Below are 24,500 nucleotides of genomic sequence, written 5' to 3' on the forward strand. Positions count from 1 at the left end.
GATGACTTGCAAAATTTAATTTTAACTTGTGTGAAATATTAGTTTCAGTTAGGGTAAAAACATTTGATGTGAACAGAACTAAATCACACATTGTGTTCTGTCACTTGTCAAGCAGTTAGCAGGGGAAGTTGGATGATGTTTCACAGTGATCAAAAGTACATTTATTACTTAAGTACAATCTGAGGGTACTTTAGTATTTCCAATTCATGGTGCTTATTACTTATACTCCACTACATTTCAGAAGGAAATATTGCACTTTTAACTCTTATTGCATGTACCTTACAAACAAAACAAAGGAATATGATGTAGTAAGACAAACTGAAGGCCTCTCACACACTGGTGAATTTCTTTTATGTGGCTGTTGAGACGTGCTCAGGGTGAAGTTACTATAAAGCCTCCGAGCTGCAACAAAACTACAACAAAGTCCTGCAAAATGTGAATTTTTAATCTTGTAAAACAAGTCCAACTTCTGTGGACTAAATATCATCTTGCACCCAAAAGATTAAAATAAAGAAAAAGAAGCTACTTTTTACTTTTATGCAGGATGTTTACTTGTAATGAAGTACAATGTACATTCTGGTATTGCTACTTCTACTTAGGCCAAAGAATCCAAGAATTTCTTCCACCACTGTAAGTTTGTACTGTATATGACACTATGCTGAGTGTCTCTCTGCGTGACTTGCATGTGTACTTTTTCCTTCTGCAGCAAGTTGTACTGGTCTTACTATCTTAGTGTGTTTGCATACACAAACATATAGAGCAGAGCAGGAGAGGTTATAAATGAGAACTCCTCCATGTGTGTGTTTGCACATGTAGATACTCTCTGAACCACCATGTCTTATTGATACCAAACATAAGAGAGAATGTCTCTTACTCTGTACAGTTTCTGTCCACTAGGTGTCAGACTGTGCTATGAACAGACTGTACATCTTATTGGACATCTGTGAGTCAGGTAAATGATTCCAAACATTTGTATTCATACTGTAGTTCACTGAGAATTTGATGCTCTATCAGGGGACAACTACAGAAGTTCTCAGATGTCCCATAACATTTTAAGTTTATGAAGCCCAGTAACTTTTATATTTAACATGTAAATTACAGTACAGTTACTATTTTTCTTACACTTTACACATTTGCAGTAAAATATTTGAGGCTCAGTTTCTCCTGGTTAAAATTTCCAAGAGGTTTGTCTTTTACTTTACTAATTACTAATACTAATTAACTTTCTCCCTCAAAGTCTTCTCTGTGCCAGAGGTGCTCAGTCTTTGTTTTATGTGACAAGATAAACAGAAGAACAGCATGATTTGTTATGATTTTATTGAACATAATGAAACAGTGGACAGGCTATATGCACACTACCTACTGTATATACTGTATATATTGTCTCGTATCAATCAAGATACAAGAAAGGCCACCGGGAATGTGTTGACACAAAAAGAACGAGGTAACACAAATGTATCTGAACAAGGCCATTCTCCCTTTTGTATAAACTGTATATAATGAGAGGAAACGATGAGAGGAAACACAATTTGGTACAGTGGAAATTTAAGGCAAGTATACATTCTGGTTTTTCCTTCAGGGCACCCGCTTATCAAAGTCATTCAGTATGAGCCACTATATCATTTGAAAAATAAATACAGATCATGTATCGATTAATAAACCAAAAGATGCTAAATGTCTTATTTATAGATTAAGACCAAACATTCATCACAGAATTATTTGCTTCTACAGAACAGCTCACAACTTTAAACAACAGGCGTGTCCAAGTTTCTTTTCTGTTGAAAAACTCGGAGCCAAGCTGTTTCCCACCGATGCAACTCTGATTAAATGCAGGTTTCCTGTTAAGTTTCAGACTGTGCAAGATTTTACTAATTATTTTTGTGGCTTTTTGTGGATCTTTCAGACTCTTTAAGCCCCTTTAGACTGAACCTCTGTCAAACCAGATGATGATTTTAAGTCATTTGGCTTTTTGCCAACCTCCCTGTTAAAACCAGGGTCAAGTCTCCCTAATGTCAGTTTGTTGCACGCATGTGCAGATGTAAAGTAAATAAAGTTGATGAAATCACACAAGTGGGACAAAAGAAAAGATGCAGGAAAGGATGATTTTTCTGTCTTTGGCGTCAGTCTGTACAGTCAGCAGCCAGTTTGTTACATGTAGTCCTCTATAATTCTTCATCACAGCTGTCTTTATATACTGTAAGCACTACATTTCATCTTTGGATTCTGTTTATGTGAATCACTTGAATCAAGTTGACTACCAAATTATAATTAACAGTAACAGGAAAGTAAAAAAATACATGAAGTATTCAAAAAAGGATCAAAAGGTGTTCAAAGAACTACTTTCCTTCCAGTTTGCCCTTAACATATGATTCACTGATTGTCATCATTTTTTGCACCCTGATTAAACCCAGTTTGTGCGATCGTCTGCCACTGAAACAAACAGACTATGCTTGGGATTTCCATTGTACACACACACACACATTCTGTATTACACAACCCATCAAGAGACAAGAAGGATTTACATATGGAGGAGACGGTGAGTCATGAATGCAGCAGAACAGGACACGTGTGCATGTGATCAACTAAGAGGGCGAAAGTAAGAAAAGTGTGTTTTGCTACACAAGACTCCCAGGCCAGGACACCACAGTCATTGTGACTTTATTCTTCTGCAGCTTGAGCATGGGGATGAGAGAAGAGTTGTTCATTCCCACTGTTGTGGCTCCGTTCACTGCCACTATCTCATCGCCGCACCTGGAGAGAACCACAGTCCATTAATGTGAAGTCTTGCGAGTACAAGTGCTGACAGGACAGAGGGGCCGGATTACATCATATGGGCGTCAAATTGGGTTTAACTTACTTGAGGCGTCCGTCAAAGTGAGCAGGTGTACCAGGCACAATGGTTTTGATGAAGAAAGGCTGCTGGCCGTGGCTCTCCTCGTAGCCCCCCACTATACTGAAGCCCCAGCTCTCATTGTTAGTCTTCTGCAGGACGATGTCCCGGCACCAGTGCATGTGGCTGAAACGACAAAGGGCAGAGTCAGAGCTAGGTCTTTCACATTAAAATGAACACTGGAAGTGGAGGAGCAAAATTCATGTTATCAAGTGGAAGAATGAAGGCGGCTCTACCTTGGTAATCCCAGCCAGCGAGTCCACAGCGGTGTCCACAGGGTATCGTCTCGTGAGTCGTCCACAGGGTCCAGTTCGTCCTTGTTGGAAGCATCAGTGTCCTCCTCTGAGTCCTCAGAAAGGGTCTGGATAACACGGAGCACGACCTGGGACTGAGCTGTCTGAGCCTTCAGCACAGAAACCGCCTCGTTGTAGGTCAACTGGGTCAGATCAACACCGTTGATGCTCAGCAGGACGTCGCCTGAGGAAAAAGAAAGACAGAGGAGCTCTGAGGTCAACACGGGGAGCCGTTTTTAAATCTAGATTTCCAGGCTGTTTCTGTAGCGACGTCTGTCCAAAGTGAAACATCTGTATGATTTTTTTTTTATTTGGCAAACAACAAAATCATGAATCACAGCTGACATCTGCTAGAGAGTTGGACAGACAGCCAACTGAACAAATCAGTATTGCATGGTCAGAACTTTGCCAAACAAAATCAGCATAGTTACAATCTGAACTAATGATGACAGCTGTGCTGTATAATTGGCTATATCGATGTTTAAAATGTGTGGTCACAGAGAAAGTTAGACAACAGATTGTGGCATACAGCCGCGACACTAAGTGAGCTGATTTGGAAAAGTTCAGTTTAGTCTGCACAGAGAAACGCAGAGAGAGAAAGATGTTGGTGCTTACAAATTTGACTGGCCTAATGTGGACGTACTTTGAGCTGGGCTGCACCTCTCCCAAAGTCAGTGCCAAGCCATTATTTTAGCACACATCCTCTCTGTTTAAGTGTCCTTGAAGAACACAATGTATCCCTGAAAAGAAGCAAGTGAAAAGAGAATTGCTCTTTTCTTATTCAGCCAATTGTCACATTGTGACAGATTTGTAAACTGAGCTGGAAATTGTTTCCCATAAAACAGTTTCTTGCTCTTGTTGTGTTCAGTGTATTCATCCAAACATTCACATGGTTAAGTTTTTGATTCAAAGCACTAATCGACTGAATTGACCCCAAATTGATACAATCGCAACGACTAGAGGTGCAAAATTCATCAGGAACTAATTTGATAATAAATGAATAATCATTTAAGCAAAAATGCCAAACACTTGCTGGCTCCAGCTTCTCTCACGTGAGGATTTGAGGGTTTTCTTTGTGATATACGATAGTGAACTGAATATGTTAAAGTTTAGACTGCTGGCCGGACAAAACAAGACATTTGAAGAAGTTATGTTAGGCTGTTGGGCATTTTTTTACATTTATAAAAGACAAATGATACATCAAAAAATGACATTTATCAGCAATTAAAATAACCGTCGGCTGCCTTGTACCTCTTTTGATGGTGCCATCTCGGTGCAGACAGCCGACAGGCTGCACACTTGTGATATAAACTGGCAGGCGACTGCGACAGTCCCTCCCCCCAGCAATGGTGATGCCCAGGGAGAGCCGAGGCTCCTTCTTCAGGCTCACAGTCTTCTCCTGGCTGGAGAACCCACCTGGAGGATCCTGTATGAACAATGAGACAAATTAATACCAATAAAAAAAATAAAAAAATAAAAATCAGATTCTTCCACAGAAACTATTGTTTTATTTTGTTTGACGTGAAGTCTTTGCTGCCAATTAACTTCGGCCTCTCCTGGCTCCTTTGACTTAATTGATTCCTTTCACAAAACCACTTGTAGAAACAAATGTGAAACATTTGAGAAGGAGCTGAGAGGTAAGGGTAGAGCGAACGTGTGAGGATCAACGCTGAGCTCTCGTAGTGGAAAAGATGTGTGGAAAATGACAGCTTCAACCAGCCTCCTTGTTTCCCTCTGGAGTCTGTAAACCATGAGAAGGGAAGCTCGGGGGAGGTGGGGGGGCTCTTCCTCCTCCCCAGCAGGGATCCCATCCCCCCCCAGCAAGACGAAAAGGCTCGACTCTGCAGGCGAAAGCTAACTGTTACCAGCTTTGATCCTCTGCCACGCAAAGAAACAGCCAAAAAATAACAAGACAGTGGCCCCGTAGCAGCAGAGTGAGCAGCACCCCAGGCCTTTTGATCAGGACAGAGGGAGGCCCCCAGGGCTTTCATCTCCACTCACCGACGCAGGTGTCTGCTCTCAAATCTTCTCACCCCCAACTGGGGGGTTGCTATTATTTCTACTGACAGTGTATGGTACAACTGAGTGTGACTGACAAAGGAGCGATCGTCACAATTACACTGTGTAAACAGAAACATGTCAAGTTTGTAAGATACTGCCAGCAACATTGTGGCCAGTGGTGTAAAAGGAAGTTCCAGCAGCCAACAGCCGGTAAGGACCCAAATAAACGTGGATAATAAAATATTTTCTTTAAAAAAAAAAAAATAGTCCAGGCATTGACATGTGAGGAAATGTTCATACCTTCATGTAGGTGGAGCGGCGTCTGAAGTACTGTGGCTCAGGCCTCCTGGCTGCTCTGCTGCTGCTTCCTCCTTCTTCTTGAGTCTCTGCAGGTCTCATCACCACAAAGTTCACACGCATCTCGCTCGCCTGAACACACACACAAGAAAAACAACTAATTACAAAGTAAATACATACACGGCACTCTATCTACGCCAAGTGATTGATTTTGGTAGTTTAACATGTTTTTGTGCAATCAGCAACACATATTTTATGTTGGTCACACATTTTTTCATGATTGCTTTTGGGTTGATCTGATATCTTCCTGGCAGCCTTTGGTTCACTGTCATTTCAAGAAGGAATGCAACTTGTAGATACAATCAGAAAACAGCTTTCATTTCTTAAATTTAAATTCTTTCTCGCTAACGGCACTCCCTCTTTTTCATTCACTGCATATGTTGCTTTCTCTCTCAAGCCATCAGACACAAACAAAGGGAAATTTCTTGTAGCACAGACTCCGAGCCAGACACAGAAGTAGAAGCTGGTACATTAAATAAATTAAGCCTGGAAGAGTATCATAGTTTAGTCCATGAACTCCACTTGAATAGTGCTTGTTCATAGCAACGTGAGTTCAGGTTGTGTTTCTCCAAAAATCTGGCTCAACTTCTCCACTGCAGGTCACTGGTCCGCTTGGCAGACCGTTTGTTTCACACCACCACAGTTCAAGATTTAGTCTTAGTCGGGCCTTAAAACTTGAGCTTAAGATACGTAATCTATCACATTTAATGCACATTATTTTTTACCATGCCATGCAAAATAATGTGAAAGCGGTGACTGTCCTGAAAGTTTTCCTTGTTTCTGCATTCAAGTGTTTGTGTGAAGCCCCAACAACTGATGACCAATAAGAATTGACTGCTGAACAGCAGCCACTTTATGATTTAATTATATAATTCATTAAAAATGTCTACGATGGCATATTACTTTTGTTCTTTGTTTTTCAGCTATGCACTGGTTTTGTTTTTAACAAAAGACATTAGTGCATTACTTTTTGGCAACCTTCCTGGTTTAACCTTAGGAGTTCAATGCTCACAGTTATATAATTATAACTTTAAAATTAAGTTGTCTAAATGTTCAACAAACTGACCTGAAGTTAGACCAACAGCAGAAATCAATCTTTAGTGTATGTAGTTTGTAGTTAATGGGCTAAATGTTCACAATCTAACTTTGCTCTTTTAATATACCTGTATGATCTGGGCAGCGCTCTCAGGTGTGCCATGCCTCAGGTCGTGTCCGTTGATGGCCAACACCTTGTCATTGTTCCTCAGCTTTCCGTCTTTGGCCGCCAAACCACCAGACAGCAGGTCCAAGATAAAAACCCCACTCTCATCTGATTTGCGGATAAGTTTGATGCCAAGCGGTTCGCTGCGCTGGCTCTTCATTAGCGTCACCTGCAGGACTGTGCCGGGGTTGTGATTGGAGGTAGCGTTGCCATGGGGACTGTGAGAGGGCTGGGAGGCAGTGGTAGTAGCGGAAGAGGAAGGGTGATGATCAGACCGTGGATCCCTTAATTTGAAGCCTTTCTCCTGCATAACGGTGAGCCTGAGGAGGGAAGGCTGCTGCAGCACTGTGATGGCCCGGGCGTGGGGGACTGAAGCCAAACTGACATCATTCACCTGGAGACACCACAGAGAAAAGAAACAACACAGTCAGTGGTGGAGCAGCCTCATACAAACATGACAGTACACACTGTACATGTATGATGCAGCTATAGAAGGTTAGATTATAGATTAGTTATGTATAGATTAACTAATTACGTATCTTTTTCCAGCGTTAGCATGATCAGATCCATAACAGATACTAGTTATCAGCTTGCCTCTTAAGTTCATAATAAGCACCTCTAAGTGATATTTGATATTTGATACAAAAATCAATGCATCGATTCAAGGGGAAGAGACAGATTGAGTTTCAAGATCTTAGTGATGCAATCTTCACTCGTCTTCAGTATCTCTCTTTACATCCACTGGCTTTCCAACAAAAGCCCCCAAAAAAAACTGCAGCTAATGTTTCACATCCTGAAGGCAGCCTGTTGCCTGGTAGGTTTTCATTTTCATTTCCAGGTTTGGGATTGGTTGGCTTTAGAGGAAAAGCTGCATTTTGGAGGACTGAAATAGTCTATAAGCTCGTTTTACAGTGGTACCACATTCCAGGAGAACCGGAGGGTAGAAATCCAAGGAGGGCATTGTTGGAAGAGAGGGAACCACAACAGAAATCTCAAATTAATTTATATCCTGCCCTTCTGTTCTCCTCTGTGGAAACCAAAAGTGTTACTGCAAATAAAACACTAAACCACACTCACAACATTTAGCATTACTGACACTAAGTGACATATTTAGATAATAAAATACCCATAAAATTGAAAATCATACCAGCGCCACTAGACCTAAAACAATTAGTTAATGAATCCACTAGTCAACTGAACTTCTGCTTATCAATTAATTGTCTTTTAAACTTCTTTTTTCAAACATTTGATGACTCCAAGTCCTAACATGATTTAAACAGAAGATTTTAGATGCACATCAAATGATTTCCACTATCAGAAAAAGTGATATATACATAACTCTGGTGTTGTAACATTTTAGTTCATGTTTGAACACTGACTCTTAAAAAGAAGTCAAACAACCAGGTAAAGTCACTTTCATTGACGCGCTTAGCCATGTAACATTGACCACGCCTTGTTACCATGGAGCTAAAACTTGTTTATCCTGAATGTCAAGTTTCCCAGCTGCGAAGCACTTTGTTTACAATAACACCAGATCGCAATGACAAAGTGTTTATGTAAAAATATGTTGCACTGAAATATGTCACACGATGACACCAGGATTCTCCTGAATTCTCATACTGAAGAAGAGATAAATACTTGACATTGTGGGCGACATTATCTCAGCACTTTCCTCAGTCAGAGTCTCTGTCTCACCTCTAAGATATGATCCCCTGGGGCCAGTCTGCCATCACGTGCTGCTAGCGAGTCCCTGACAATCTCCTGGATGACTATGTTCCCCAGTGGTGTGTCTTTCCCCCCCACGATGCGAAGGCCCAGCTCCTCCTCCGGTTCCTCTCTGAACAGCTCTACCACATTGGCCTCGGCCACCAGACTGGACCGCAGGGGGGTGTTGTCTGGAAGGAAGAGGAACAGAGAACCAAGTGGAAAACATATGGTTGTATTTCCTGTTTAAGAAGCATATACTCAGCTTTTATTGTGTAAAATACCTGATAAACACACAAAATAAAAAAAAATATCAATGTGTTAGATATAATTACAATCAGAAGTCATAATGGGGAGTGTAACAACGTCACTAAAAATGAGTCCAACAAGGCAAGAAACATAAGTGCTCAGGCAATCATACAGGTTTTAAACAAACAAGTTCAGCTTAACCACTGTGGGAAAGAAAACACAGTCAATATGATCATTTACATCGTCAACAGTCATCACAGTGTAAGGTAGACTTCCTGCTACAACTTTGTCCTAACATGCTTACTGCTTTACAAGCACACGCTTTTATTGCACAATGAGTGATCATTTCTTTCAGGTTCCCTCACTTTCAATTTCACCAACCCATTAAAGTGGTTTATACATCTCAACTATTGTTTATGATGTCTTTGTCTTACTGCTTTCGTTTCTCACACCTTCTTCTTCTGTGTAGTGTTGTCATTAGACATATCCCAATTTGAATGTAGAAATTATGGCCAAATCTGTTAAAATCTGTTGTAACTAAGAGGAATCACACACAGTGTGAGAGATAAAAAAGTGACAGATCTGGAGAAAAACCTTTACAGACAGAGAGAAGCATGAAATTACACAACGCGGAGTCAACTAATAACCTGTTCTTGAACTAGCTGACGTCTGTTTTTACAGTACACAGTGAACGAGACGAGAAGCACTGTGAAACTTGACATGTAATCATCCCACTTAAAACAACACATGTTCTAGCACACTGAACAGACTAAACCTACACACGCAAGTATTTACATGCTACAGCCAACTACTGAGCGAGGTTTTTAGGCATGATTTCAGCTAAAAAGCTTTGAAAATGTATAAATTGTAACAATTAATAAATATAAAACTTCATTGTAAGTGTCAGCCCATGGTATTTTTAGGAGCATACAGGAGTAGTTTGATCACAACAGAGATTACATTGACAACAATGTCTTCTCTGTAGACACAGATTACCAGTTGCCTGGCAACTATGTTTCAGCGGACTTTGGTCTATGGTGGCAGCTTACAAATTCTTTTCTGGGTTTTTCCCTGAGATGAGACTGTCTGGTTAAAACATCTGTGAGCTGATACATGTTCTTACGACATGGCTGATGATTCACCTGTGTCGGACTCAAAATTTAAAACCTTAAGGCTAAAAACATCAGCACTACCCGTCTGTGTGTTTGACAACCACCCCCACCTCAGCCTGGAAGCTACTATAAACATTATACAGTGTCAATGACACAGAGGATAATCAACAGAAAATGGTGGTTGTTAGTGTGATAAAATGACTTCATACCATCCTCACTTTCTTCATAGGCAGGATTAATCAGCCCGGGCTCAGGCTGATCTCGGGTGGGATTTCGGGACAGAGTTGCTGAATGTTTAGCATCACCAGACGACTCCCCGTCACCCTTACGTCCCTTTAGCTCATTCCATGAGGGCCTCTTCCTCTTCTCCGCTTCCTCCCTCAGTCTTTTAAAAACAGGACATCTGTGGAAAAAGGAACATGGAGGAAACTAGTAAAGAGAATGATCCGGTGATTTTAGAAACAGCACATGTGAATGAATCAGTCCTTAAGATGGAAATCTTTCTTAATATGAATGTTATGGTGAGACAGGAAGAGTGTTTAGACACAGGATTTAGAAGAGAAGCACTATGCAGATGAGTAGACAATTTCACTGCATTGCAGGGTGTCTCTGTGAGATAGGTTGAGTCTGATTAAGTCAGTCAGAGTGCTTGGACTGCTGCTTGTTCCTCATGCCTGTACTTTGTCTCCTCGTTGTTTGCACAGAGAGGCTGCAGCAGGAAAATCTGCCACCCACAACTGACTGCGTCACAGTTGGCCGCTGGGATGATAAGCACCATGCTGGCCATGAAACAAGCAAAAAAAAAAAAAAAAAAAACAGGACTGCTGACCTGCACCTTGCCTTGAGCTCAATAATTACAAGTTTGTGTGTTCATAGGGGAAGCTATGCAATCAGAAATAAATGTTGCAGCTCAAAGACGGAAAACACAGTCTGCAGAGGAGAAACACTGTTTTGATAACGTGGTTTTTTACATTCCTGAGAAGTCGCCTGAATCCTAACAAACCTAAGATCTTATGTTTACCTTCAAGTGGGCATAGGACATGACCTAAGATCTTATGTTTACCTTCAAGTGGGCATAGGACATGTATATTGGGGGTAGCAGACATTTGTATACGCCTTTCAATATAATGAATTAACTTCCAAGAAATAGTTTGATGTTTTGAGAAATACACATATTTACATTTTGCAGAGGGTTCAATGAGATTATTGATAGAAACTCTGTATGAAAAATATAAATATACAAGCCAGTCGCAATTTGCTATTTTTACACTTCTGTTTTGTGTTAAACAAACGAGATATAACTTAATTTATTTGTGAACTTCAGAGGCTCTGTAAAGTGGTCTTACCTTGAACAAAGCCAAACAAAGCTAGCTGTTTGCCCATGCTTGTAGCTACATATTAAACTGACAGATATGAGTGACATGAATCTTTATTTCCATGAATGTCAAACTATTGTTCTAATGGCCACAGGACGGGTCAGTGGGATTTGTTTGCAGTGGATGGTGGCATCAGAAACAAACAGATAGTATAAGCTGGAAGGAATATGTAAATGTGATATTTTCTTTATAAATGTTTTCTCTTGCTATGAATTATCCTGTGCTCACTTGTTTATACGCCCACCTCCTGGTACCATACTATACTATACACTGTGATTTACGACTTCTTCAGATATATCTCCGGGTTATCCCAGATATGCCTCTGAATCTATCTGAAGCTGTGCTTTGAATCCCAGCTAAAAGCTTCCTGACAAGTTGATGAAATCCAGGACTCCCAACTATACGGATGTATTATCTCCTCTTCTCTTACATCATCCATACTGTGTGAAACAGTCTCTTGTTGGTGAAAAACCTCTGCATTGTGCTGTGTGGTTTTCCCCTACTGCAGCATAATAAACACAAATCCTCTGCTCAGGGAGAGGTCTGCCTCAGACTCTAATTTTACTTTTCTACGACAAACTGCAGCTATTAGCAGAGGTCACTGAAGGGTAAAAAAGTAATACTTGCAAAACCGCACCATTTATATGACAAAGGCTTTACTTCCATTCCACTGTCTTCATCGGCACACCATCCAGAGTCTTACCTGTTGTGCAGGTGAGGCTGCAATTCACAGCGCTGCATCTGCTGCTGACACTCTGCATAGTGTGGGCACATCACAGTCAGCTTGTCCAGCAGGTTTCTGACCAGCAGGCTGGAGGGACGGCATTGGTGCAACTGCAGCCGCTGGCGGTCCACAGGGCAGAAGTCCTGCTCTTTCAAGAAGTTGCTCAGACAATGAAAGCAATAGGTGTGACCGCACGGGGTGTCCATAGGTTTGAGGAGAGGTTGCAGACAGATGTGGCAAACCAGTTCATCGTCCACATCGTCCTGGTACTCGTACAGGTGGCTTTCAAGGCCATCGTGCTGCTGGCCACACTCCTTACAGACCCGTGCCCATGACAGACCTGCAGCGCAACTGCTGCCAGCAACTTTAGCTTCCGTTGTAGCCATTGGCTGAGCTCCGTCCAAACTTCTTTCTCTTTGGAAAAGATCTGCGTCTTCTTACCTCCTTAAAAACTGTGTTTCATGAGTCTACATCTGCATGTCCGAAGCTAAAATCCATTCGAACAGTGAAATAATGGCCCAGAGTCAAAAAGTGTTATCTCCATGTCTTCATCCTGATTTTCTGTTGAGAGAGAGAAACACAGTCAGGTCTAGTGCAGAAGTTGGACTATTCCTACACATAGCTCCACAGGAAATGACAAATTCACAGAGCAGCAGCAATATGGGAGCAAGCCGCAGCTGCTTCCTCTCAGCTAGTTTCCTGCGGGACAAAAGGAATTCTCATCTGACCTAAAAGTCACTGTGCTCCACACTGAAGGAGGTAAACTCCGTGAAATGAGGCAAGAAAAAACAGACAAAAGTCAAACCGCTGGCTAATGGGAAGGAACAAAGGAACAGTGCACCACGAGAGTAAGAATTTTGAATGAACTGGGCAGAAATACAACCCCCATCACTAATGACCCCTTGCACCCAATCGGCAGTGGTCTCCATCCCTTTGTGCAGCTCCCTAATCTCCTTTAATTCCCTCTCATAAGGAAAGTGCTGATTAGGAACACATTCTTTGGCAAACTTTTGGCCACTTACTCCACAAATACATTCGATAAACGCACATATCATAAATTACACCAAAGATCTAAGAGAAGGTAGCTTTTTGGATAAATGTCATCCACTAAAAACAACGTGTATGGATTTCGGATGAAAATGAAACGTAAAGGACAAACATACACTGACAAATCATAACAGTTAGGAACAAAAAGTGACTTTAATGAATATATGCAAGGAGTCTTAAGCTGAACACTTTGACAGGAATCATTTCGCAAGACTTCATGTTGTCTGGGGAGCGAAAGTGGCACAGAAATTAAGAAAACACCACCTCAAGATGCATGACTCTGTCCTAAGAAAAGGGAGTAAAGAAACAGACAAGAACAAGCCACCACAATGAACTCACTAGCTTCAGTTCCCTTCTCTTTGTCACCCCAGTCCACATTTCAGCCACAGAAAGACTGCTTTATCTTCAGTGTTACTGCCTTGCAGCGACTCACCCGAGATGATATCTTTGCTGTCAAGAGCCCAGTAGCCACTGCACGCAAACACGAGACTGTAACCCAGCAGCTGCCTGAAGCCTGAATGAAACCAGAGCCCTGCCTCTCCAGCAGCACACCGTCAGAATAATGTGTGTGTGTGTATCTGTGTGTGTGTGTGTAACACACATTTGTGCGCACAAGCAGGGATGTGTATGAGATCTGACTGCACCGGTGTGAGGAATGCAAAGGGGAATTGGTGTAACTAGGCAGAGTGAGCGTAAAGGAAAAGTGTTTTCTTTCGCCTCTATTAACACCAGTGAATGTGAGTGTGTGTATGTGTGTGTGTGTGTGTGTGTGTGTGTGTGTGTGTGTGTGTGTGTGAGTGTTTGGGGGGGTTGGGGACTCAGACTGCTGATGTTGCACTATTACAGGTGAAGTACTCTCAGTAGCTGAATGACTGATTGCAAACACACAAGAGCTATTACAAATATGTGTGCACACACACATTTCCACATACATGCACAGCGGCTAAGGTCACACAGGCCTTCTTTCTCTCTTTGTCTTCACTTTGTATAAGCGATACCTCGGCCTGTAATGGATAGGGTTCATGGATCATGTAGCACAGAGACGGAGGCACAGTCGAAACCAGGCCGTGCTCCATTTATTTGGAAATCACATGGCCAAGTGCAACAATGTTAAACAGCAGATAAACAATAAAAAATGCAAACATTAGATACATTATGCTGCTCTACAGCAAAGTGTACAGTCGGTGCTCTTGTCAATAAAACACTCAGTTTCACTCCTATCGAGGGGTATTATTTACTTTGTGATTAAGCAACGTGTACTCGCTGGGAGTAACGGCTGGCAACAGAGAGCACCGACTGGGTTTTACTGAAGACGCAGCGTGTCTTTATTAAAGCAGTGGTCAACTTCGCAGCGACCCTGGAGACCCTCCTGATTGCTGCGTCTGAAGGTGGGCGGCTCTGCAACAATCCATCAGTGTACACTATTACCAGACTGACACCGCAGTGCATGTCCACGTTTCTCAAAGATGCAGCAGGACATCGATAAAGGTACTTGTCTTTCTCTGGATCCCTCACGTGAAACGGAGACTTGTCAAAATGCAAAAGCATTTTTTTAAAAACTGTAGTGCAGAAACAATTAGTCGATTGATTGGTTAGTGAGTTAGTTAATCAATTAGCCGATTCACTATTGAAAGCTTTGCAGCTTCATTCTGTTGTTCTATCACTGCAAAGTGAATAACCTTCTGGGTTTTGGACTGTCTTTGGGACGTGGTAATGTACCACGGTAAAGGTAAAGGATCGAGTGATTAATCAATAATGGAAATAATTGCTAATAACTAACTCAAATCTTTATGTTTTTGGACTGTTAGTCAGAGAAAATGGACAACATGACGATATAACACTGGATTTCAGACATTTATATTACCATCTTATGACTAAACGAAACAATGATCAAATTAATTAATAAACAAAATAAACAAGTAATAATTAAAACAATCACTAGTTGCAGCCCTGGACAAGTAAGTGTACATTTTTCTGTTTATCAGTCATCTACTGTTTAAACATCATTTATTCTTGATTATATTTGTATCACCTACATTAATATCAAATGCACATGTCCAGATAGTCCTACTCCTACACTACAGCTAAAGAAAAACATTTCACAAGTCGATGTTATGAAATGAGTACAATAGATGGTGGGAAATGTTTTTACAGGTTTGAAGTCAACGAGCTTTGATTAAGAGAACACCTTATCCAAATCCATTGCCTTGTAATCATGTGATAGTCTAAGCTTTCAAGGGAAATGTCTGCAGCGTGACGGTGTCCTCTGGTCTCCCACAGGATTACCCGCATTGGCTTAACCAAATCACTCGCTTTGATGGTTGATATGAATGAGTCACATGTGCTGCCACACCCTCGGAGAACACAGGTGAGGCCACGTTAAGACTAATAAATTCTCCATGAGAGTGCACAAGACAGGTTGTGTGTCATCTCCTTACTCTAATGTCTGGTATTACTAATGGAAATAACTGCGCATGGAAAATAAATAAAATTACCAGGAGTGAATGACTCTTAATCATGAGTGTCTGAGGAATAGCTCCAACATGTCAAGATTACACACATCTGGTTGAAACATTTGTTTTACATATTTTCCACGATCAGTGCCAGTCTCAAAATAGAAAACAGAATTTCCTCTCTAATTGATATAAAACGTGTACATTTTGACCACTGTTTGAACATTATGTAACTGAAACAACGCCGTGCAAAGTCTCCTGCTTTAAATATGAAAAGCAATATTTGCATTGCATATCTATACACACGAAGTACTCGACAACACAAACCACTTGAGTTACAGTAAAGTTTTTTCCACTCAGAGGGCTTCCTGGTTTCTACATTCATACAACCAACTGGATTCTGTCTCACTGCAGACACTCCCAGCCTGTCTGTACATACCAAACAAACACCACCCGTGGCATTAACTTATCATCAGTCAAGGATGTTGCCAGCACCGCGGGCAGAAGATAACAGTAAATCATAAACAAAATCCCATTCCCACACATTTTCCTACAGTGTAAGTCATTACTCATAAGGTAAAATATGCTGGTTGGGATCTGGATTATCCAAACCTCACAAAACCTTTTTAGTTTAACTTCATTGCCTCATCAGACAACTATATTTTTCCCCACAACAATTCAGCTTTATAATGTCTAATCTGCTGTATGTATACCTGCAACAGATACTGCAGACATAGCACAAACACTGGAATATTTTCATCAACGGACAAACATGACTGAAATATTCCTCAAGGTGAAGTCGGATTACCCTTGATTTCACTTCGTTTATTTCTCAGGGACAGCACAGACTACACACATTTCTGTGGATGTGCCATTGTTAACCATCGCTGACTGCAGTCCAAGATGTTTTAAAACCTGTAGAGAAAATGTACAGAACAACGATAATAAGACGCCACAGAGACAACTACAAGACAAGAAATTCCTCAACTCGTGCGGACAAACCAGGACAACAAAGCATCAGGACAATACGGCAACATCTTGACAACACATAGTGACACAACACAGTTAAAGCAGTGTTGTAGTCAAGACCAAACAGTAGCCTACTTAGGTAGCCAACATGTGGCTAATAACATGTGTAGTCTTAATCTGTCCTGAGTCCTCTTTGTCTGAGACCGAGACAAGACTGAGTGAAAATGCAGTCGATTCCAAAACGAGACAGAGACCATTAAAAAAGTGGCGTTGAGACCAAGACCAGTCTCGAGTACAACAACAATGAGCATAGTGACGTGGTCATGGTGAAGAAAAATGTCAATCCTACATGTGATGTTGGGTAGCATAACCTATAACAATGAATCAGATTTTATAAACCCATTCATCTCAGCCATTTTCTGTAAACACCTCTCCTGATCAGGGTCACGGTGGGGCTGAAGTCTATCCCAGCTAACTTCGAGTGAGAGGCAGGGTACACCCTGGACAAGTCGCCAGCTCATAACACAGCTATTATAAACTATTATTGGATTTTTTTAGACTAATAGATAGAGGGGAGGCGTTTTTAGAGGGCAGATATTCACCGATTACTGAAATGGCGGCTGATATAGTGAATCTTTGAACAGATCTTTTCTTAGAGAAGTTTTATTAAACAAGAACATTTAATATAAATAACTTATAATACCTTTACATATACATTATGCACCAATTCTAGTTGACATTGTTGGTTGTTTGTCTCTGTGATGAACAGGTGCCCTGTCATATCAGTGAATACATGCGCTCATACAGATATATGTGCAAAACAGGCTGATATCAACCAACATATACTTCAAATGTGCTCCACAAATAACCATAGAGGAGTGAAAAATGTATTTTAAAGTCACATTAAATGGATAAATTCACTCATAATTGTATTTAAATGCAATACTTGAGTAAAAGCACTGACATGTTTTAAAAATGATTATACAGTGGTAGAAGTCAGTGTGTACATGAAGAAGCTGCTCAATAACAGCAACAAGGACATGTTGTGATCACTTTCCACCCCTGCCTGGATGTGTGTGCTGTCACTGGGGATCATAAATAACTCAGTGCCCCCCTCCTGTCAGCTCATGGCTGTTGGTTTGCTCCTAATCACTTCACCAACGTGACAGATCCAGATGACAGAAGAGGTAATAAAAGTTAGGCTTCATGGGCATCAGTCAGATGGATTAATAACAGCGGACACGTCTTCACCTTCAGCACACAACCTGCTGAGGAAGCGCTAACTCAGGCTACACACCTTGAGGACGGAAACTCACCTTTCCAACACAATACCTGTATATTTCACCACCAAACACGAGCTTGAAGCGACACTAAAAGTATCAGGCTGATATGTTTGGTGTGTGTTAACATACACGAGGTGGATTTGCTCAAGAAAACAGCGAAACTCGTCTTACCTGTGTGAAGGTTGTTTTCCGGAAGGAGCTAACGTATGGCTAGCTAAAACAAAGAGCCCAGTGTGAAGTCGCTGGATAAACGACTTTAAAACACACAAACACACAAACACCGGACAGCAGCCACAACACCGCGGGTTTCTATCCTTTCCTTTGCCGCAATGCTGTCGTTTAATGCTCACAGCCCGCTCTCCCAGGTGTAGTTCATCCTACAGGCGGAGGCTGGGCGACTTTCCCAGTTTCGAGCAAACATACTTGTACGCCAAGAGACAAGAGACGTTCAGTCCACTCAGGTGAACACACACACACACACACACACACACACACACACACACACACACACACACACACACACACACACACACACACACACTGCTCTGCTGTGTGCATGCACTGTTACCTTTACCAGACACTAAAACACAATCTTACATGCCAGTGTGCAATGACATAACCAGTATTATCTTTATGCAGCAGTACAGTACAATGAAACATTAACTAAACATACAGTATACATGCAACATACAGACTTCTTTAGATATACTGGGGAAAGACTTATAAATATTGAGGGAAAACTTATTGATTTAAAGGGAATAGCAGATTGAACTAATGATATTTTTGTTTCACATTCATTTGTAAACAAACACTGCAGAAATGTAAGAAATAAGAATAAGAAGAATAATTGCAGTAGGATAAATAAACTTAATTCATATAAAGGAAAGGAGAAAAATATCGTCCTGGAAGAGTTCATCATACAGGTGGACAGTTTGTTTTATTATTTTTTTTACTTATTTGTAAAATTCTTAATATATTCATATGTTCATATGGAAAAAGTCTTTATTTAGATGATCATTATACGTGTTTATATGTTCGAGAGTCTTAATATATTAATATGGATATTATTAGTTAATGTAGTAATGTGTCAATGCTTTGTCAGCTTGAGGTACTGTACTTTATATGTGAACTGTTACCTTTGTCAGTCACTTTAATACAAACGACACGCCAGTGTGCTATGAAATAACCACTATTATCTTTATACAGCAGTATAGTACAGTAAAACATTAACTAAACATACAGTATACATGCAACATACAGACTTGTATGTAAAATGTGCGTCCTTCTTTAGATATACTGGGGAAAGACTTCAAGATATTGATTTACACTGGGGAATAACAGATTGCCATAATGATATTTTTGGGTTATAAGGTGGCAAATGTATTTGTTGATTGATTTATTTTTCTCTTTTAAAAAAGTCTTCATATGGACATTGTTAGTTAATGTAGTAATTTGTCAATACTTTATCAAAACTACATGCCACTGTGCAATTAAATAACTAATAACTATTATCTTTATTAGCTGTATAGTGCAATAAAACAATAACTAAACATACAGCATGAAGCTACGACTGACCATTTCATTAAGTACATTTGTACAATCCAGTGTGATCCAATACAACAGCTCTGCAATATATTCTACTTTTACAAAGCTGATAGTGTTTCAGTTTTTGTTGATACTGTCATAGACACCGGTATTCATTTATTTATTAATAATTTAATTTAATATTTCCCCCATTTACATATATTTTATACAGTAGCACAATAAAACAATAACTTAATGACAACATGCAGACTTCACATTGGACATTTCTCTTTAGATATACTGAGGAAGAAGTAGCAATGAAAATGGCAAACTAACTCCAAACAAATATTTTTGGGTTGGAAGGTGGCACACTTATTTGTAGATTAATTATTTTTTTCCTTTAAAAAAAGCCTTTATTTAGAAAAACATTAGAAAAATAACAACAATAATTGAAAACAGAAGCAGGATAAAACTTAATTCATATAAAATTATGAAGAAAAGAAGAAAAACAACCATTATGCAGGTGGATAGTTTAATTACTTTGTTAGTGTTTATAAGTTTAAAAGTCTTAATATATAGTTGTATGTTCATATGGATATTATTAGTTAATGTAGTCATGTGTCATTGCTTTGCCAGCCTGAGGTACTGTACTTTATAAAAGCACTGTTACTAAAACGTTTGACCCCCCTCTACAGAAGTTCAGTTGTTCAAGAGTTTATTGTCATTGTCCAAAGGCAACGAAATTGTGTGTAAAGCACAACACAGAGCAGTAGTTACATTTACAAATAAAAAGTGCCAGTGCCCCCCTCTCCAGTTCCCCTTAAAGTGCAAAAAGATAAGTGACAGGATAAAGTGACATTTGTCCTTGCCCCCCCTCCCAGATCCCATAAACAGAGAGGCTTCCAATCCCCATACTGAAAATATGAATAAATAAATAAATAGCCCCAAGATACCATAATGTGAACATGAACAAGCAGTTATCCTAGCAGCCCTTGTGAGTTTAACAGTCTTATTGCATTAGGGTACAGGCTGTTGACCAGCCTTTTAGTCCGGGTCTGAATGGACCTGTATCTTCTACCTGAGGGCAGCAATTGGAACAGATGATTGGCAGGATGGTGGCAGTTGTGCAGGATGTTTTGCACTCTTCGTAGACAGTGTGTGGTGTAGATGGTACTAATCTCTGGGAGAGGCATCCCAGTTCTGTGTAGTTCTAGAGATCTACCTAAAACCAGGTGTGCACCATATAAGCAGAAAAGTAGAGAATGAAGTCTTTAAAGCTACATTTTGACACAAGAATCCTCTTCAAGACAGTATTAATCAATATCAGCAGGACCTATTGATCTCTCTATCATGTCAGTTGAAAGTTGTGTTCAAATTCTCATTGAGGACTTTTGGTGGCCCCTGGTTGGACAAATCAAATGATGTGTACGTACTCTGAGAATCTCTTTAGTCATTTAAGAATTGATGGAATGTACATTTACTTAAGCACTGTACTTCGCACAGTACAGTATTTTTATGGCACTTTTACTTTTACTCCACCACATTTATTTAATAGTTTTACTTTCTAGTTACTTTGCAGGTTAATATTATTAATAGAAAATATATATCAACTAATAACTCATGATTATCATTATAGGTTAAGTTACCCAGTATAATATAATATAATTAGAAGTAGCTCCACAGTTACCAGTTGCAACTTGCATCTCACTTCATTCTGCATAGTGGGTACTTTTGCTATTTGGTACTTTAAATGTAATTTGATGCTAATACTTATACATATACTAATTTAACATCTGCAGTCTGAGTATATCTACACTGTAGTACTGCATTTTTTACTAAAGTAAAATATCTGAATATCATACTCCTTTTAAGCCACACTGAACACAAATGAAAATATCTGATTCCCATAGCTGACTTTATTTGCCCATATTTCAAATTCCTGTCTTATCCAAACATCTGTAAGTGAACGCCTGGTTGAAGGTGAATAGAAAAATACTTCTGGTTTCTGGGACTGTGCCAGTTAAAAGGACTGTGACACATGAACGCACGGTGTAAAGCACCATACCCCCTGCAGAATAGAAGGGAAGTCTCTGTGCCATAAAACATCTCTGTGAAAGCCTGTTTCCCCCAGGATTTATAGCTGTGGTAGGAAACCTCAATACAAAGTGACATTTGCTGATACAAGCCCACAGAATGAGACACTCCTGTGGCCTAAGATGTCAATTGGTCTATATTTTATAAGACAGACAGGAAGGTCTCTTGCTATAAGTGTTAATTGAATTACAGGGTAAATGGGAAGTCTAATAATTTCAATTAAAAAAGTGGTTACCTCAGATCTTAACCCACTTTTTGCGTTGTTTCTACCTAAATAAAAAAGTAATGTAAATGCTGTATTCATCAGCTTTAAAACATGAAACTATTCCCTACAGAGTAACGAAAGCGTATGTTTATAACGGGACATGTTGTTGCCATGAAAGGTTTTAAGACACAATTTTATTTAAATAGCCTAAAAGTCCTGATTCAGGAAAAGCTCTGTATCATTCAGCTTCAGCACAATGCACAACTAACTGTGTTTATCTAGCCATTTTTAACCCAGGTCATATCATAAAAATGTAAATACAGACTTAAAGGTCTGGGGCTCTTTTAAGTACATACAGATCATATGAAGTGCTTTTATGTCACAGTGACACTTTTGGCTGTCAGAGTTAGACGTAATATTTCAAAAAGTATTGCCTACATCAGCTTGACAGCCTGATAATATGTGACTTCCTCCCTATCAGCACAGATGAGAAAGAGTGACACCATGTGTTTAGATGAGGTCATAACTGAGCATCTTGGAATCACTCAGAAAAGAGTTCTGAATTAGTTGATATTTAGTTTATTAAAGTAACTTTTAGCATCAGACAGATATTTTGTAGATGTCTCATGTGTGCCTCTTTTTTTGTCAAGTTGTATTTCACAGCTTTGAATTTGGTCATCTTCTGATGGGAAACTTGGAAGTGACGTGAACGCAGAGACAAAGATAAACACTGACCTAACAATACAGAACATCCTGAAGATCTGACCCACTCTCACACACACATACACAGAATTGTCTCACAGCTCTGTGTTTGAGTTGAGGTACCTACAAACAAGAAAGAGGCTGTTTGTCTTTCCTGGGATCAGTAAACATCCTCAACACAAACAAGTTCCTCTGGAGTGAGAGAGGAGAAACTCACACCGTCAGGGCAGCTGCACTCTCACTCCACCACAGCCTTTGATGTCCTTCAGAGAGAGCTGATAATGAAGATCCCTTACATCTTAATTCTTTTAATTGGAGCGTGGATGTAACAGGTTGCTGATACCTTGTTGTCACTGTCTTGGCTTGATGTGAACAATTTAAAAGAAATCATCATTTTCAAATTGTGCAGTTTGTCTAAAATAAAGAGTAATGTCCCTCCAGTTGGCTCACAAAACACTTGTGTGCTCAGTGACTTTCTGAAAATAATCATTAAATATTCCATATTTTTTATTATTGAATCCCATGAAAAGACCAAAGCATACAGTACATTAGTCCATCCCTTATTAGTTTCTGACTCAGCCTCTCTGTGGCTCTCAGCTTCAAGCCCATCCATTCCTACTGATGTAAATCTTTAAAACTCATAAATATATATACTTATATATACTTTTATAGTTTCCTAAAACAGCTGTGTAGTTTATGACAAACTTCCTCAAACGTAAGGAAATAGTGCCTTTGCTTGGAACTATTTTCAGCTGGGAAATAATACACATTTGATGCTCTAGTGAGTATTAACTGCAACAGGAAGATGTACATGGGAATGACTCAAAGTAAACAACAGTGCCCACATTCATTATACTGTTTGCTCGTGCAATGGTGTGATGTGTTACTTTTCTAACATACACCGTGAAAAAAGGGGGAATAAATATACAGAATATCAACAAACTCAGCCTTTAAGTCCTACACCTCTGTCTGTGGGCATTGTTCTGTGCTGTTTTGTTTTTAACTGCTGCTAAGGAGAAACCAAGGACACTTAAACTCTAGAGCAGCTTGCTAACCCCCCTCCCTTTGGTCACTTCAGGCAAAAAAAAAAACATCCCTCCTCCATCTTGCCCTGGGTGAGACAGCGAGGCATTTGGTTCGGGCCACAGCTTGCACTGCGGCCTCAGGTCCTGTCTGGCCTCCACATGACGAGACTGCTTTTAATAAGTGACTTATGACACAAGTCACCAGACTACACTGTGACATTCAAGCTTCTCTTCTCACATTTGTGGATATTGAATGTATTGCATGATCATTGCTTATTTTTGTAAAGATCTGCTGCATCATAAAGCAGATTTGTCTGTTTTTGTTGTTGTTATATTATTAACTTAATAAAAAGTAATTGGCCCGTCACTTCCTCAGAAAGTTTTTTTTTTTTTTTAAACATAGCTAAACATGTTAAGCCTGCTACTATAGTGTAAAATCCTGAGGACAACAAACTGGTGTGATTGTGTGTGTGTCCATCAGAAGAGTCTTTCCAGTGTTCCCTGTGTAAATACGTTTTAGCCCAGATGATCTTCAAGGGCTCGCTTGTTTGTACCTGCCGTGTCGTTCTGCTCGTCCACCCAGCATGACACCCTGTAGCCCAGGATCAGCCCCTCAGAGATCAAAAGACCTCAGTGGTTCTTATCAGATAATATTCTTGTCCGCCTTCTCCCCCCTTTGAGTCCAGCCTCCTTACACAGTTGACCTGAACCATGCACACTGTTCCTTATGGCCCTTTGGCCTTTCCTCTTCTTATCACCGTGATACCCAGGCCATGATAAGGCAGGTCTAGCCTCAGGACAGAAGGAGGGTGCTGTCCACTCTTCTAAACCTCCACAGTTGCATAACTTGGACACTTCAGGGCAGTAAAGAGGTTATCTCAGCTCTGTGCATGTGGTACTGTGTTTTACACACTCAAAAGGCACAAGTGAAATATCATAAATGTATACATGTACAAAAAGAACCATGTTAGTGTCATTTTATTGTTTTATATTCACAGTTGGAGGTTCACATTAATCTGAATCTGAATTAGGATTACACCTGATTATTTTGCTGTCATCCTCTTATTTAAAAAGGCTGAAATCTGCTCCAGCACAGCTGCATTTTTAACCCTGACACGTAACAACAGTGCGTCTGTCTCAGGTTTGTATGCATTTATGAGTATGCAGGCTGAGCAGACAGACAGGGAAGACTGGTGTCCAAAGTCACGACCCTGCCCTGACCTGGATGAAGGAAATGGTCACACTGCTCAAGACAAAGCAGGGCAAAGGAGAGTCTGAGGGGCTGGCTGGT

The 24,500-nt window shown here is 40.2% G+C and overlaps 1 protein-coding gene across 2 annotated transcripts; it reads right to left on the minus strand.

Moving 5' to 3' along the window:
• Positions 1-1,300: 1,300 nt before the first annotated feature.
• On the minus strand, positions 1,301-18,075 carry lnx2b (ligand of numb-protein X 2b). Of its 2 annotated transcripts, none has more exons than XM_010746591.3 (10): positions 17,831-18,075; positions 11,887-12,468; positions 10,017-10,210; positions 8,438-8,637; positions 6,705-7,136; positions 5,485-5,613; positions 4,435-4,609; positions 3,127-3,367; positions 2,858-3,016; positions 1,301-2,751 (listed from the first exon to the last, which is right to left on the minus strand). In XM_010746591.3, the coding sequence occupies exons 2-10, from the start codon at positions 12,291-12,293 to the stop codon at positions 2,616-2,618; spliced, it is 2,073 nt and encodes a 690-aa protein (XP_010744893.2). In that variant the 5' UTR covers positions 12,294-12,468; positions 17,831-18,075; the 3' UTR covers positions 1,301-2,615. The 2 variants fall into 2 exon arrangements, with proteins under 2 accessions (XP_010744893.2, XP_010744894.2); XM_010746592.3 differs by lacking the exon at positions 17,831-18,075 and adding an exon at positions 13,388-13,456.
• Positions 18,076-24,500: the final 6,425 nt, after the last annotated feature.

The sequence above is a fragment of the Larimichthys crocea genome, chromosome I (assembly GCF_000972845.2).
Source record: "Larimichthys crocea isolate SSNF chromosome I, L_crocea_2.0, whole genome shotgun sequence".
Taxonomy (NCBI): Eukaryota; Metazoa; Chordata; class Actinopteri; family Sciaenidae; genus Larimichthys; species Larimichthys crocea.

What these genes read in the sequence shown, in the direction of transcription:
- lnx2b (XM_010746591.3), bottom strand. Translation starts at nt 12,293, where the DNA reads ATGGCTACAACGGAAGCTAAAGTTGCTGGCAGCAGTTGCGCTGCAGGT. An exon ending in CAGGGGATCATATCTTAGAG is followed by an intron (nt 7,137 to 8,437) that starts GTGAGACAGAGA and finishes TGGTGTCTCCAG; the next exon opens with GTGAATGATGTCAGTTTGGC. An exon ending in CGCTGGCTGGGATTACCAAG is followed by an intron (nt 3,017 to 3,126) that starts GTAGAGCCGCCT and finishes TTGTCGTTTCAG; the next exon opens with CCACATGCACTGGTGCCGGG.